The following is a 15,437-nucleotide window of genomic DNA, read 5'->3' as shown; positions in this document are numbered from 1 at the left end:
TTGAAGATGGTTCATAAAACTACTAACTAGTCTTTATAATTCTAAATTTAATTATTTTTAGAACAATAAAATTCATTTTGTATTAAAAATTAGAGTATCGTTAAACGAATAAATATTGAATTAATTCTAAGCCAATTAAAATATATTGTACTTTTTAAAAGAAATTATTTGTATTATACGTCTTATGGTGGTAGTAAGAGTGTAAGATTAAGCATGTATACGCAGTAACTGTTTACTTATAATATCCATTCTAATAAATACTTTTTATTATTACGTGTTATAGACGTGATAAAAGAATAATAAAAATATTTGAATTATCTTTAATTTATATTTTCTCCCTACAATGTTCAATTATATATATTATTTGAATACTAGTTATTATACTTTTATATTAAAAATGTTTAAGTTATAATATTTTAATTTCATATCAATAACAGAAATGTATGAACAGGGTAAGTGTAATACTGGAACGAACATTAGGCGAATATGACTACAAAACTTGTAGGTAATCATAGTAAATGGTATGGGAGTAAAATATTAATGTATATTACTTGATAAGTGGTTAACAGTTTAATCGTTTAATAATTTGTAATTTTTCACTGCAAAATGATATGCACAAAGTGTATAAATCTTTATATTTATATTATATATATATATATACGTTTATAATCTACGAATAATGGTTAATGGATACACCTATGTACATACATTAGGTATATAATTAATGAAACTTTTGTGATTTGTTAAGTAATAAATTATTTATTAACAATTAACTTTGGTATTATACTAATTGGACTTTATACCTAATACAAATGCTGAATTCAGTAATATTCAAATAATTATAAATAGGTTTAGCCATCGACATGTGATAATTATTGTTGTGATAGCAACATTATAATGTTTAAACAATTAATTAATCATTTTAGATTAACCTTCTGAATTTTCTTGAATAAATATTTATATTTATTATGGGTCAATATTTATTTTTAAAAGCATAGTTACAGTAGGTAACTTATATATCTTAAAGCACCAATAATATTACAATAAGGATCTCCATTGGAAAATTAATACTTTTAAGTTCCAGAGATAACTGTAGAATCATTTCATTTTAATGACAATAATTACAGAAATATTAATTTTGTAATATTTTAGATTTTAAACGGAGCGATTAATATATTGATTTTACTGTAATGTATGTTTTTATTTCTTTTCCTGGCTTTCTATTATAAGTCATTATCTTTTGGGGCTTGGATTGGAAGTAGTTTTTGGTAAAAAATTGAATATAGTTAATACTATATGGGGTTAAAATAAAAAACTTCTAGTACATTTCTTAATAATCAGAAAAGAAAAATGAGAATATTTATAATACACTAATCTTCAACATAATTGATTTCTTTAATTTATGATTGAAAAACGAATAACCGAAATTTGAAATTTTCACCAAATGTTTATATTATATTATTTTTAACACAAAGTATAATTTTCTAAATAGTTTGACTCCTTTTGAGGTATTGAAGATATTTAAGATTTAAAATTTCTGTTGAATTTTTTTTTCTAATGATAGGACATATTAAATATTTAACACAAGATTTCGCATAAGTTTCTTACATTTATATAAAAATTAAATAAATTCATAAGTACGCATTTTTTTATACGCATTTAAAAGTGTTTACAACATTTGTCAAATTCCCGAACAATTGCAATCAGCTAAAATTCTTTTAGTTAACAACTAATAAAATCTTCATTTTTATAACTTATGTTTGAAAATATAATTTAATATAATGTTAGTAATTCTGACTAGAAAATACAATTTTAAATAAATACGAGAACAATTATTTTTTTATAGACATTTGTAGTTTAAATTTTCACGAAATCACGTATTTTAACGATGAACAACAATGATGAATGTTTATTATTTTGTTATAATTCAAAAACATTATTCGTGAAACTTAGAACTTTTACGTATACTATGAATTTTACCGTACGCAATTTCATTTTAAAAATGGTAATTATATAAATTCATTTTATTGTTATTATTATATATTTTTATTACGAACCTAATCACACTATTTTACGGTATTTACAGTAAGTAAGGCATAGTATTAGTTCAAAAGTTAAGAATAACAATGAAACATGGTATAGTCCGACAGTGGAAGCTATTTATTTGGAACACAAATAATCGATACAATCGGAGTTTTAAAACAATATGATTCAAGGTATACTACAATAATATAATACAAAGTAAAATACTATATGTCTATACTACTATACTCGTATAATACTTCATTTCACTCGTCTAATTATTTTGTATTTATTTTTACTGTTATCAATCGCAAGTATACAGTACGAATGAAAAAGGCTTTGAGCAATATTATTTTTATGAAAGCATGGTTATTAATAAGTTACTCGACGCAAAAAAACAGACATAGATAGATACATATCTTACATAACATATAAAATAATTAATTTTCTTTTCATAATAAATAAAACCAATCGTTTATTTGAAAAATATCGTATAATTGACGAATTTCATCTTGATCTAAAAGTGTTCTTAATAAGCAGATTCTACTTTACTAATAAATAATTAAATAATAAATGCAATGCATTTGGAAAAAAATTAAATCAACCTACCGTAATACTAGAGTTAAAATAAATGGTTATATAACAATTGCTTAAATATAAATTACGACTGTCTGCACTCAAAACAAATTTTCTCTTACAATGCTTTATAATATATATCATTGAATTAAAACTGAATACACCCATTACACGTAACTACTCGACACTTACCGTACTGCAGTGTGCTACTCACTAATCTAACCTAAGATAAGCAATCTTTTAAAAAAAAGTAATAATCTTAAAAATTATTGAAATTATGAGTAATGAAATTGCAGTGTTGTTTTTAAAGTTTATAATTCTCTTAAAAATGTATGATATTATCAGCTATATATATATACGTAATTCGATTATAACGCAAACAATTTCATACAGACCATACAGTTTGCTAAAAATGTCTATCTATCTCTTAGTAGAGATTCAAGAAAAAATTACAAATTAATCAAAATTAAAATAGTTACTTCATAAAATTTAATTAACTCCTGTGATTAACAAAAACTATGACTTAGTAAAATAAAGATAGAGAAAATTTCAAAAATTAAGTTGAAAAAAGGTGATATTAAAATTATATATTTGTTATTTTTAATTGTAAAACATCGTAATAACCCAATCCATATTTGTTGTACAACTATTTCATGTACCCAAAATAGACATCTAATATACGCGTTATATTAACATTTTATAGGAGAATGATTGAAAACAGTGTATCGTGTAACTGACTGTGCTTTTTCTCTAATTTACGGTAAGTTTTAAAAAAGTTTAAAAAATACTATTGAGTTTTGAAATTACTAAAAAAATATTAAATAAATTTAAAAAGAAAATTAGCACTCCACATTATGAATCAACTGCAGATTTATCTATTGGGGAGGGAGGGGGGTAATTAATTTTAAATATACTTCAATAATGACATGTTTAAATTTTTTAATTTAAGTTTCTTAATTCTTACATATTTGAAAATCTATACAAAATATAAAAGATAATGAAATAGATAGATATTAAAGTTTAAATTATTTTATTCAATATTATATTTTATCATAGTTGAAAAAAAAAAATATTATTGTAAAACTATCCCAGCGAAAGACATTAATTATTAATACTATGCAATTAGATAAACCATATTACTTATAATCATAATTAATTAACATAATCCTTGGCATAGTAAAGGTCATATAAATGCACGTCATTATTTCAACTTGTAACTAATGATTACATTAAATCTTCATCAGTCGACACTATTCACCAGAGCTAACATTTACAGTAACTATTATAAGATGATTTTAATAAATCATAACTATATAAATTAGTGCTGCAACTGAAAGTCTTGTTTTAAAACTGATGATCTCAGATTCTCACAATGTTTGTAATTTTTTTATTTAAGAACAAAATAATATGAATAATCTAATCATAATAATACTTGTTACTCCAGACATTACTTAAATCCTCATTTATTTAGTATAATACTTTTATATTCTTTCATCGGATATTTTATAAAACTGGATAATTATTATGTTTACGTAGATTCCATACACTTATACTAAAGTCTAGCTGCCATTCTAGCTGGTTATGATTTTTACAAGTAAATCGTATTGTCGAGTCACCAGATTAGTCATAACTCATAATATATAATAATAAGAATTAAACTTAAATGAATATAAAAATAAAATAACTAACAGTATAATCTATTATTATAATAAAATGTCGAAATGAAACCGGCAAAATACGTATATAAAAAAAACTATCAAAAATAATTAAAAATAATTTCTAATTATTTTTAAATTTTTTTCATTGTTCATTTCGACTGTTTGCCTATCTAAGGGAAGGAAAAACTATATCGTTGCTCCCTCTAAAAATCTAACCTTACCTCCTACAGTAATATCACTGAAAATGATATAAATCAGATGATATATATTTTTTTATAATTTATGATTAAAAATTTTACTATACCTACGAGTATTATACAACATTTTGTGACTATGATTAATTTTAGATTTTTACTTGAAGATTCTCGCCAACAATTTAATTGAAATCGTTATTATTTTAGCAGGTCACAAGAGGTAGAAACAAATGTATTTTTATAATTAAACAACTATAATTGTATAGCCAAAAATATAAATTTAAAATTTATATAAATATAATGTTGAAAACTTGATTAAAAAATAAGAATAAGATGCCTGTAATGTAGATAGTTATAAGATATGACATATGCCATTGATGTTTAAAACATATATTACTTTATACAACTATGATTTATATAAAATATATTAAAACTAAAATAATTCAAACGAGTAAAAATAATATTATGGATATATATATTTATATTTGGTAATTTTATAATTTAATGGACAAATTATGATAATCCGGACAAAAGTTAAGCCAGTTTTTAAATTTTTAAATGTATACAATTCGCTTATTAATTTAATTGATCAATCTTAAATTGCATAAAACATATTTTAAAATAAAAAACTATTTGCTTATTACTTATTGGTAATTTTTAAATTATTCTCAAATTTATTATTTTTCATAAATTACTATGATTTACTCAATAATGTGTTACATTTGACAACTATACGTTTAGCAGAACAATTAAAAATTGCCCATCTTTTTTATATAATATGAATTATGCATTACACAATTTATAGTATAATAAATACTTTGATTTTCAATTTCAATATATTTTCTGGTAAGAATATGAATCTAATTAGTAGTTTTAAAAATCGGAATTAAAAGTTCCCAGTATTTTCAAAATAATGAGGAAAAGGAAAAATCGGATTTTTGGCAAAATTTCTTTGTAATTAAAAAATCAAATAACCGTATGTATTTTAAATGTTCATTAAAGGCTTATACTAATATTTTATATACATGGTGTAATTTTCAATATATTTCAACTATTTAAGTAATTTGATATTTTTTTTATCGAGATTAATTATCTCGATAAAAAAAATTCACTGAGTCATAAAATTTGAAAATTTAATAAAACTTCCTTATAAGTTTTTATAGTTGATTTTTTATTTATATATTAAAAATACCACTTATAATATTGTTTTATATTTCAAATATACATATTAAAAAATTCAGTATATAACATTTCAATTATTCAATCTCGACTAATTCATTTTAATTAGTTTTACAATTTCAAATAAAGAAGTTGGTTAAGTAAAATACTTACTGATAATTTTATATGACGTGTTAATATTATCAGTAAGTATTTTACTATTTATAACATCTATCGTATTAGTATGTTTAATAAATATGAATTGCTGTTTATGCCTTCCAGAACTGTATTTTAGTACACGTAAATATATTCATCTATGGTACCATACTACCGTGCCTAAATAGATAAATATTATTAAAAAAAAAATGTATTTATGACGGCGTAGTGTATAGGCAATCAAGGTACAATGGGTAAAATGTAAATATTTTATATGAAACGGATTACGATAAATTAATACGGTCGTTGTTTGTCGTTATCTGATCAAAATTAGTGTTGTTTAAGAAGCGATGGACACCAAATTCAAAGTTGAATGTACATTGTTTATTCTACTTTTCTTAGAACGAAATACTAATATGAATAATTATACTTCGTCACTAGGAATGTTTGATGGCTAATCTTGATTCTTGGCAGGCCGTCACGTGGTAGTCATCATCGTCACGGAAACAGTTATTGTCATAGAACGTCACCAATGTAAATCGGAGCCTTTGCTATCAGGCCGTATATCTAGCCTGCTGAGACGTTCGTCCCTAGTCCTTGGCTAATCGGGTAAGGCGAAAAATTAACGGAATCGTACAGTTTATACTGCTTGTAGCCTGAGGTTGCGGTTAATAGGAACAAACATCAGTGTTATGCTGCAATAATGCCTGTACTTTGTACTTGCGAATGTTGTGAACTACGTCAATATAAACAAAATTATAAAATAAGATAAGTATACAAGTATATGTTTTTACATATAACATAATTGTTATTTTAAACCGGAAACTAGCAACGAAGCCACTCGTTTAATATAAGAACATACTGGTTCGTCCACTTCGTTATGCCCCAAAAATCAAGTTAGAACTTAAAATATCTATTTATATGAAAAAAATAGTGTTTATGTAATTTCAATGTATTTAAAAATATTCCGAATATTTTAAAAATTGTGTTATATACAAAAAACGATAATATGTTAATATAGAATATTTCAAGTGTCTACAACCAATATATTTGTAATTATAACAAAATAAAAACAAAATTCTTTTGATAAAATTAAATTAAGGCCTCCTAAAGTTCTAAACAAATTTAAAATGGAGTACTTTCAGTTAACTCTTTATAATTTATAAATCTAAACAAAGCAATAAAATCCCGATCATTTATTAATGACAAACAATATTTTAACTAATTGTAAATAATATAAGATCTTATGCAAATATATTTCCAAACTAGCCTGTATGAATCTTAGAACAATCGTTATTATCACGTAAAGATAAAACTCTTAATTGCCGAATAAATAAATAAAACTTTTTAATTTTTTACAGATATTATGGCATGGATCTATTGTAAATGTGTCTTTCTTCGATCCCGCAACAGCCCTACAATCAATTGACAGTCGTCTTCGGCCGGTGATCTATGATTCGTAGGTAGATTACTAAGATTGCTTTGAATTGTGTTAAGTTGCAGTGCATAACCAACTCTGGCGCAGTTTCCACTACCGTAAACAAACAATTTCGTAATTATTATATCAATACTATATTAAGTCTAGGATATTATAGAAAAAGTTTTATTTTTGAACTTAAAGGAATACATATATATATATATAATCATGTACAATAATTCACAAATTAAGTTTTCTTTTGAAATACTAATTTTACTTATTCTGTATTTTATTATTATATGATGGTAAATATTTATTTTACAGGAATGTATCACTAATTAAATTTAAGAACACTCGTCTCATACAGTTTATTGTTTTTCTTTTTATGTACATCTAACTATCTTTATTTAGTTAAAATATTGTAAAATAAATATAACATTTAAAATTACTAAAAAAAAAAAAAACAAATATAGTGGAGTTATCAAAAAAATAACGTTTACAAAATATTTTAACTTTAAACTGTATTAATTCATAATGTAATTTATATTAGTGGTCAAAATCGATAACTTCTAATATTTTTCAAAATAATCGGAGAAAAAAAGCGAGAATTTTTACCCGAAACCTGTAATTATTAATAAAATTGATTTTATTATATTTTATAAACACAATTCAATTTTATTTTATCGTCTTTAGAATTTAGAATTCTTAGATTATACCATTTACATGTAAAGAAAAATAAATAACTAATAATTAATAACAATATATTTATATGATCATAGTCTGACAAAAAGTCTCCGTTCAGAATATTTTTGCGTATGCAGTTATTTATCATTGAATTCAAATTAAACGTATCCATTATGATGACTTACTAATGACTAAAAACTACTTAAATTCAAATCCTGCTAAATACACTAGAGCTATTTTTCTTAATTTCCCCCTTTTTGTTTTGAATCTTGCAACATTCCAGTTATGCTTCTATAAAAAAATAATAGGCACATTTTTCTTTTTTAAATCTAAATTCTGAAAATCTAAAATAAACAATAAAATATTCCAAATGCAATATTTTATTTTTTCATTCTAAAACTATCGCAGTTGAATGATAGATATTGACTATTGAGTAACTTTATTGTAGTAATTATAATAAAGTAACAATAGATTCTGGGTCATTGCAACTTTTATTAAATTAAAATTACTTATATGACTACCTACTTAATTACATACTTAAATATATTTTTATATACGGCGTTTTCGCATAACATTTCCATGTTCTACCTAAGTTATGGCGTTATTATCTAACATTTCGACTTTTTTTCTGATGTAACAAGAATATATTATATTAATAATTTCCAAATTGCTATCTTCAACATTATTTGGAAAGTTTATGATTTTATTATTATTATCTTATCAATATATTAAGATAAAATGATAGTAATGTGACTATTTTTCGGATTATTATTTGTCGTCAGTGTTATATGCACGGTTGTCGTGAATACGTACTTTATTTTATTACGACGTTAGTGTACTTTTATTTAAAAAAATTTTAAAATTAAATTAATTATGGATTCACAAGAAGAGTTTATTTAAGACCCGGAACTCAATGTGATACCTTCCACACCTGGTAAGAAAATTAATAGAAAATATTCAACTATATATTTATAAAATAGAAATAATAATATAATTAAATATATGTTATAAGGATTCAACGGGAATATTCGACGAAGAGAAAGAGAGTTTTCTACAACAAGGTAATACAACTTACAATATATAATAGTTTAAATAGTTTCGGAGTTTATAATAAATTATAAATTATTATTACAAAATTATATCATTTTCCAAACAGTTGAAATAAAAAGGGTATAGATTTTTATTTCATTAATTATTTGAATCTACAAAATTTTTGATTTCAAATTTTTAGACTATTTGGTGCATACAGATACATTAGATATTAATTATTATAATAATATAATATAAAATGTATTGTTAATTAAATAATATACAACAATTAATAATACTAAAATAAAATTAATTGACGCTGATAAGTTGTGTACTGTAGGTATTTTTTTATATATATATAGTATATAGACATACAATTTTGAACGACATCCATTTCGTTCAATTAACAATTAGACTTATATAGTTGTACGTACATAATTATAGTTTTTATCTAGTATATACTATTGGAACAATAATTACCTTAATCTTGTACTGATGAAGTCATCGGTTAAACCAAAAATACAAATAAAGTAATAGTATATACTATTGTATTGAATAATTCAATTTTCAATGTTAAATGAAATTATAATATTGCAGATTTGTTTTTAACATGGCGTAATGTATAGGCAAAATAGGTACACAATCACGCCGACAAGTAAATAAAAATATTGTTTGGTTTAACGTACAACATTCTTTGTGGCCTACAATATCATTGTATTTTCTTATATTTGTACACACCTTCATACGGTATGAGTTAATTATATGATGTGTGTCTATGTCACACTATAGTATTAAATAGAGCAGCGGAGGAATACACGGATCTGGTAAATACTTGACGACAATAATGTAATAACGCACTTGTCGTCCAACGAATAGAATATATTTGTTGCAAATCTTACAGTTTAATTGATACAAACACGCGACGCACGTGCACAGCGAGGCGTACAATATATATATATACAAATATGAACTGATGTTCGGAGAAAAAAATCGTTATTATCATCCCTGTAGATAATAATACAAATTAAAAAAAAAAAATGTATATTAATAATAATAATAATAATAAAAAATAATAATAATTAATAATAATAATAATCAGTAAAAAATATAATAAACGTGGTTTAATAGTCCACGTACAATATATAGTTAGGCTCGCGTCTTGGGTAGGATTGAGAGAGAGAGAGAGAGAGAGAGAGGTCCAAACACACACGCTTGCAGGCTAACATACATGACGCGACGTATACGTATATAGTAAATGGCAAGCGTACCGCCGGTAGTTATTAAAAAAAAAAAAAAAAAAAAATATATATGAAATTAAACATACTAATAATGATGATAATAATAATGATTATAATAGTAATAATAATAATAATAATAATAATAAAAAAATAAAAAAAATTAGTATACCTATACGAGTATTACACATCATATAATAATAAATATATATTATACGTAATGACTACAGGTAATTTTCGATGATTCGTAAACATAAAAAAACATTTCTTTTTAACATTTTTTACTTTTACAAAAGTCGGGTTTTTTTAATCAAGAGTCGATCTATAATCTTACACTAGAACGGTCAGCGACGGCGAAGCCGCTCCGTCGTTACCACCACCCTCCGAGCCGTGGTTGTTGTTGTTGCCGTTATTGTTGTTCGTAGTCGAGTGCAATAATGACGCCGTATAATGTTGTTGCTGCTGTTGGTTGTGGTACTGCTGTTGGTTAGGTAGTACGTGTTGACTGTGAACGTCTCCGCGATTGCGTCGGTTGTACTGTTGCGCCGCCACTTGCTGTTGCTGCAGATGTTGTTGTTGGTGTACCGGCAATTGGTGTTGTTGTTGCTGTTGTGGCGGTTGCTGGTGTATCGGTGGTTGTTGTTGCCGTTGTTGTTGCATCTGCAGTTGCAGTTGTCTTCGTTGTTCGTTGTCAACATTCAATGTCTTTTTACATAACAATAACGGCTGCGGGGCTGCTACAGCCAACGGCCGTAGTTGTTGCTGTTGCTGTTGTTGTTGTTGTTGTTGTTGTTGTTGTTGTTGTTGTTGTTGTTGTTGTTGCTGCTGCTGCTGCTGCTGTTGTTGTTGCTGTTGCTGCTGCTGCTGCTGCTGCTGTTGTTGTTGCTGTTGTCGGGGGGCGGCTACAGCGACAGACCTGACGGCAGCTACCGGCGGCAATGCTACGTTTGTTTTCTCTCCGCTCTTTTCGTCGTCAACGTTCATTCCGTCGGCGTCGCCGCCACCATTCATGTGCTGTTTGCCGTGCAAATCCAGCGAAGATCCGTCGTCGGCCGTGGTGACGTTGCATAACGGGTGAACGATGCTGACACGCGAACAACTCAGCGACGAACCCGCCGACAAGTTGTTGCGTCCGCAGCCACCGCCGCCGCCGTAGTCACCGCCGGCGGCCGTCACGGCGATCCGGTTGCCGCCGGTCACCAACCGCTTGAGGTTTTCCTCGTTTTGCCGCCGCACCAGCGACAACATCAGACTGTCGCCACCGGCCGCCGAAGGGTCCACCACAGCTGACGACGAATCCGACGGCGCTTGTCCGCCGTTCGATTTCCTCCTGGCGCTGCTCCGGAAACGTAGCAACAGGAACGCCGCGACCGCCAACACGGTGGCCAACGCTCCGCAGGCTACGCCGACCGTCCAATAGTAGTAGTAGTAATGCCGGTAATCTGCGAAAGCACAATAAATTCCGGTATTAGTGTTATTGTTGAGCTGCGCCTGCGAGTGGAAATAACCACCGGTCTGCAGTTGCGACGACATTTGACGACACGTTTTGACGGGCGTAAATTGTATACATATAATATCTGAGGAACCTCGTAATAATGACCGAAAACACTGCAATCGTAGACCGACAAACTGACGGTCAGCGCTTTCCACCTGACCCTACTATCAACACACGGTGACCGAGTAAACGAGAGAAAAAACACAAAGTACTCAATCATACTAATTCTGTAATACTTGGATTAACCGCGCGTCAGTCTCTGTTATGCCATATAGGAACACGAGAGAAGGCAAATGCAATGCATGTCTTGCTTCTCCGCGTAAAAGACGGAATATTGTCGATCAAAAAACGCGAGTCTCGAAGACACATAGAAATTTGTGGTTATGGATTAGCCTGTTTTTGTAATCATAACACATACGTAGGAAAAAGGTTGTAAAATGTCTGGTAACCCTATGGTGGTAGTCCTGGTGCGGATGACGATGACCGTTAATAGAACTTTTTCTGCAGTACTTAAGTTCCCTCATTACATTTCTGTTTTCAACAATAATCATATATCTACATGGGTTTATGTTATCAACATTACTCGCAAATACAATTGATTTTATAATAACATATTTTTTCATTCACCCATCATACACACACTATATTTTACAACTTTGTCACTATTCTCTTTCACTCCGTTTCGTCCCCTAACTTCTTTACGCGCTGTACATTGATTCAAATGTATATGCACTTAACAGTGTCAATTATTAAATTGTTGCCGTTTCATGATATGTAACAACCCGATGGTCGCTAAGTGCATTTTATGCATTAAATATCGTACAAACGATATATTTGTAAATAATGCACACAAAAATGGTTACTCGAAATTGCAACGACAAAACACGTCTCACGGCCGATATCTTGAATATCGTTCAACTCGAACACTTACCGTCGTTCGAAGCACCAGATGAATTTGCCGGAACGGGCGTCGAATGCGATTCAGCCGTCGTGCCGCCGCCGAGTGTGACGTCGACTACAGCGGCCGTCAAGAACGCCAGCGCCGCAGCGTCGTCGTATTCGTCGACTCCGCTGTTCAACGCAGGACGAATACGGTGACCGACCGATTGGACCTTTTTCGTTGAAGCCGCTGTCGATCCACCAACAGTGCCGCCATTGAGTCGTTTGTAAAGCGTTTGGACGGCCCGTCCTACAACGGTTGCAACGTCGACGTCGTCGTCCTCTATCCCGGTTGCCGTGATCCGTCGCTGCTTGTCCGACACGACCGCCTATAATGAGCACACACAATGAATAAATAATTCTGATTTCGGGTGCTGAATATATTCGGATGTCCAAACACGGGAAACGGAAATTTAAGCTACTATTTGGGCGCTCATAACCGTTGTTATTGGGGATAATAAAACTATACCTGTACCTATTTAGTTTACTGACGCCCACAATGTTATTATAATACTATAATATGAGTATATGAAAATATATTGCTATACATTATCATCATTATAACTTAGAAAATTAGATATATATTACATCATTTAAGTCTAGACCAAAAACGTTAAACCTGTTTGCGTATAATATTATGCCGGCCTATAATTATATAAAAGTCTACTTAATTGAAAATTATTTTACAGTTTAAACATAATTTTTTTATTAATTCAATGATTTATATTTTTCGATTTTAAAAATGAATTAAAAGAGTATAAAATATAGTATATTTTCAAATTTGTAAAAACGTAACTTATGAGGATCGTTTTATTAAACTGTCGAGGTTATTTCAAAAAAAAAATACACTAAATTCGGTTAAAAAAAAACTATCAGTATAAATCGAAATTTTAAATGGCAATATAAATATCATGAAAAAAGTTGAAATACTTTTAAAGTCTTCTAAAAATATACTAGTATAAATATTTCGTGAACGTTTCATATCTAATAAGGTTATTCTTTTTTGTATTACATAAAACAACAAAAACAATTTAATCGAAAACCGGTGTTCTTTATATATACCCTGTCGTTTTTATATTTATTTTTTCCACTCATTTTGAAAGGTACTGTGAATTTTCTATTTTGGATTTCGACAACAGTAATGCAAAGCCCTAGTATGTCGTTTAAAATAATACGTACCACCGACACTCGAATCGTAACGCGGCGCCGTCGTCGTCGGCGGCGAGAGTTGCCGCTATTTCCGGCACCAGCACCACCGCTTCGGTCTTCGTCGTTGTTGTCTCGCTGATCCTCTGCCGCCTCGCACATGACGTACACTCGATTTCGTCTGTATTCGATGTCGTCCTCTTGGCTTAAGCCGTCGTCGTCGCCGCCGCGCACCCATTCCCTGGCCAACAGTCGACGGAGACTGTGGCACACAGCCGACACCCGAGTGCCACGCCGCAGACGCGCCGGGTCCAGTGTGACGCGCAGCCGACCGCAAGCGTCACCGCGCCGACGGCGGTGCTGCTGGTGCGGTAGACGTTTGTCACCGGCCACGCCGTTGGGCAGACAATGTTGAACCGCTGACGGCCACACCGTCGTGGGCGCACCGTCTTCGTCGTCATCGTCGTCGTCCATGTCGCCGTCGTCCACCACCGCGGTCGCACACTGGCCCCGGCGACGACGCCTCGGCCACGAACCGACGGCCACATAAGCGCTGTGGTCGTCTTGACTGCCGTCGTCGTCGTAACCGTACCGCAACCGAACGTCGTCCCTGTCGCGATCGGCGTCCACGCCACCACACGGCGGGCGCAAACACTGACGCCACAGGAGAATATTGTCCACCGCAGCGGTTGTTCCTTCGGCGTCTCCTCGTTTGTCCAGTTCGTCATCGAGTAATTCTTCATCGTCCATGTCGTCTACGATCGGTACGCACACCTGTAAGGAACACATTACGTATTATAATATCGCATGTCTTGCTAGTAACCAACAAATCCCCCCCCGCGCTACTATACTCCTGTGAGATCCGTTTTTATTAAATCTCTTGACCATATCAATTAAAACTATTCGAGATCAAATATATTTTTTATTTCTAACTTTTCAAATATTTTTAACTTTAATCAGATAACAAAATGGTTTTAAAATTGTAAAAATGCATTAAGGTCATACTGGAAATACAAAGAGTAAAAATAAAATTCAAGGGTATTCAAGGATACCTAACTTAGTTTTTCTTAAACTGTTTGTAGTATTTGAGTATTAGAGTACCTATCAACTTCAAACTGTTGTTCGAATACTTCGAAATTCGCGTGGACATGAGCGGAAAGTTCGAGATCCTATATCTAAATAATTATTAATGCAGACGGTGCGTCGATGCTCGATTGTATTGACTGCAAATGCATATTATTATAAGACGTGTTATAATGAAAACCGTGGTGAAAGTTACCTGGTTGGTGCCGGTGCAAGGCATAACGCCGCTCAGACAGTCGAAAGTCGCGGGTCCACACCACATGTTGGTGCACGACATCACAGCTGACTTGTCATCGACGTTGTCAACCGCTGACGATTTTGTGTTGCACTTGCACTCGTTGCAACCGTCATCGGCAATCCAATGCTTGCGCCGATGGCGGCCGCCTCCGCACATCGCTGTGGCGCTGCCGCCGTCGTCGTCGTTCTGCTGTTGATCCGCGTTAGCTACTGTTGACGCTGTATCGACACAAAACAAACAGACGTTGATAAAAAAAAAATAATCCACTCGTTACAAATTATGATAATAATATTATGTGCGCGAACGCGACGTGACAACGAGGCATAAATTTGTATTTAGACGGCGATAACTGCAGAAAACGTCGATGAAATATTAAATTATTTAAAAACCGCGGGTGAGTGGGTGGG

The 15,437-nt window shown here is 30.6% G+C and overlaps 1 protein-coding gene across 1 annotated transcript in view; it reads right to left on the bottom strand.

Moving 5' to 3' along the window:
* Nucleotides 1–10,285: 10,285 nt before the first annotated feature.
* The window catches only part of LOC113556650, a 51,370-nt gene continuing 46,218 nt past the window's right edge, over nt 10,286–15,437 (bottom strand). Inside the window, exons 12-15 of the mRNA XM_026961734.1 lie at nt 14,989–15,248; nt 13,743–14,483; nt 12,556–12,892; nt 10,286–11,571 (exon numbers count right to left, since the gene is read on the bottom strand). Coding sequence (XP_026817535.1) covers nt 10,460–11,571; nt 12,556–12,892; nt 13,743–14,483; nt 14,989–15,248 — 2,450 coding nt within the window. The 3' untranslated portion in view covers nt 10,286–10,459. The remainder of the gene's footprint in view (nt 11,572–12,555; nt 12,893–13,742; nt 14,484–14,988; nt 15,249–15,437) is intronic.

The sequence above is a fragment of the Rhopalosiphum maidis genome, chromosome 3, assembly GCF_003676215.2.
Source record: "Rhopalosiphum maidis isolate BTI-1 chromosome 3, ASM367621v3, whole genome shotgun sequence".
NCBI classification, from domain to species: Eukaryota; Metazoa; Arthropoda; class Insecta; order Hemiptera; family Aphididae; genus Rhopalosiphum; species Rhopalosiphum maidis.
The sequence above is the reverse complement of the archived record's forward strand: the minus strand, read 5'-3'. Positions and strand labels throughout refer to the sequence as shown.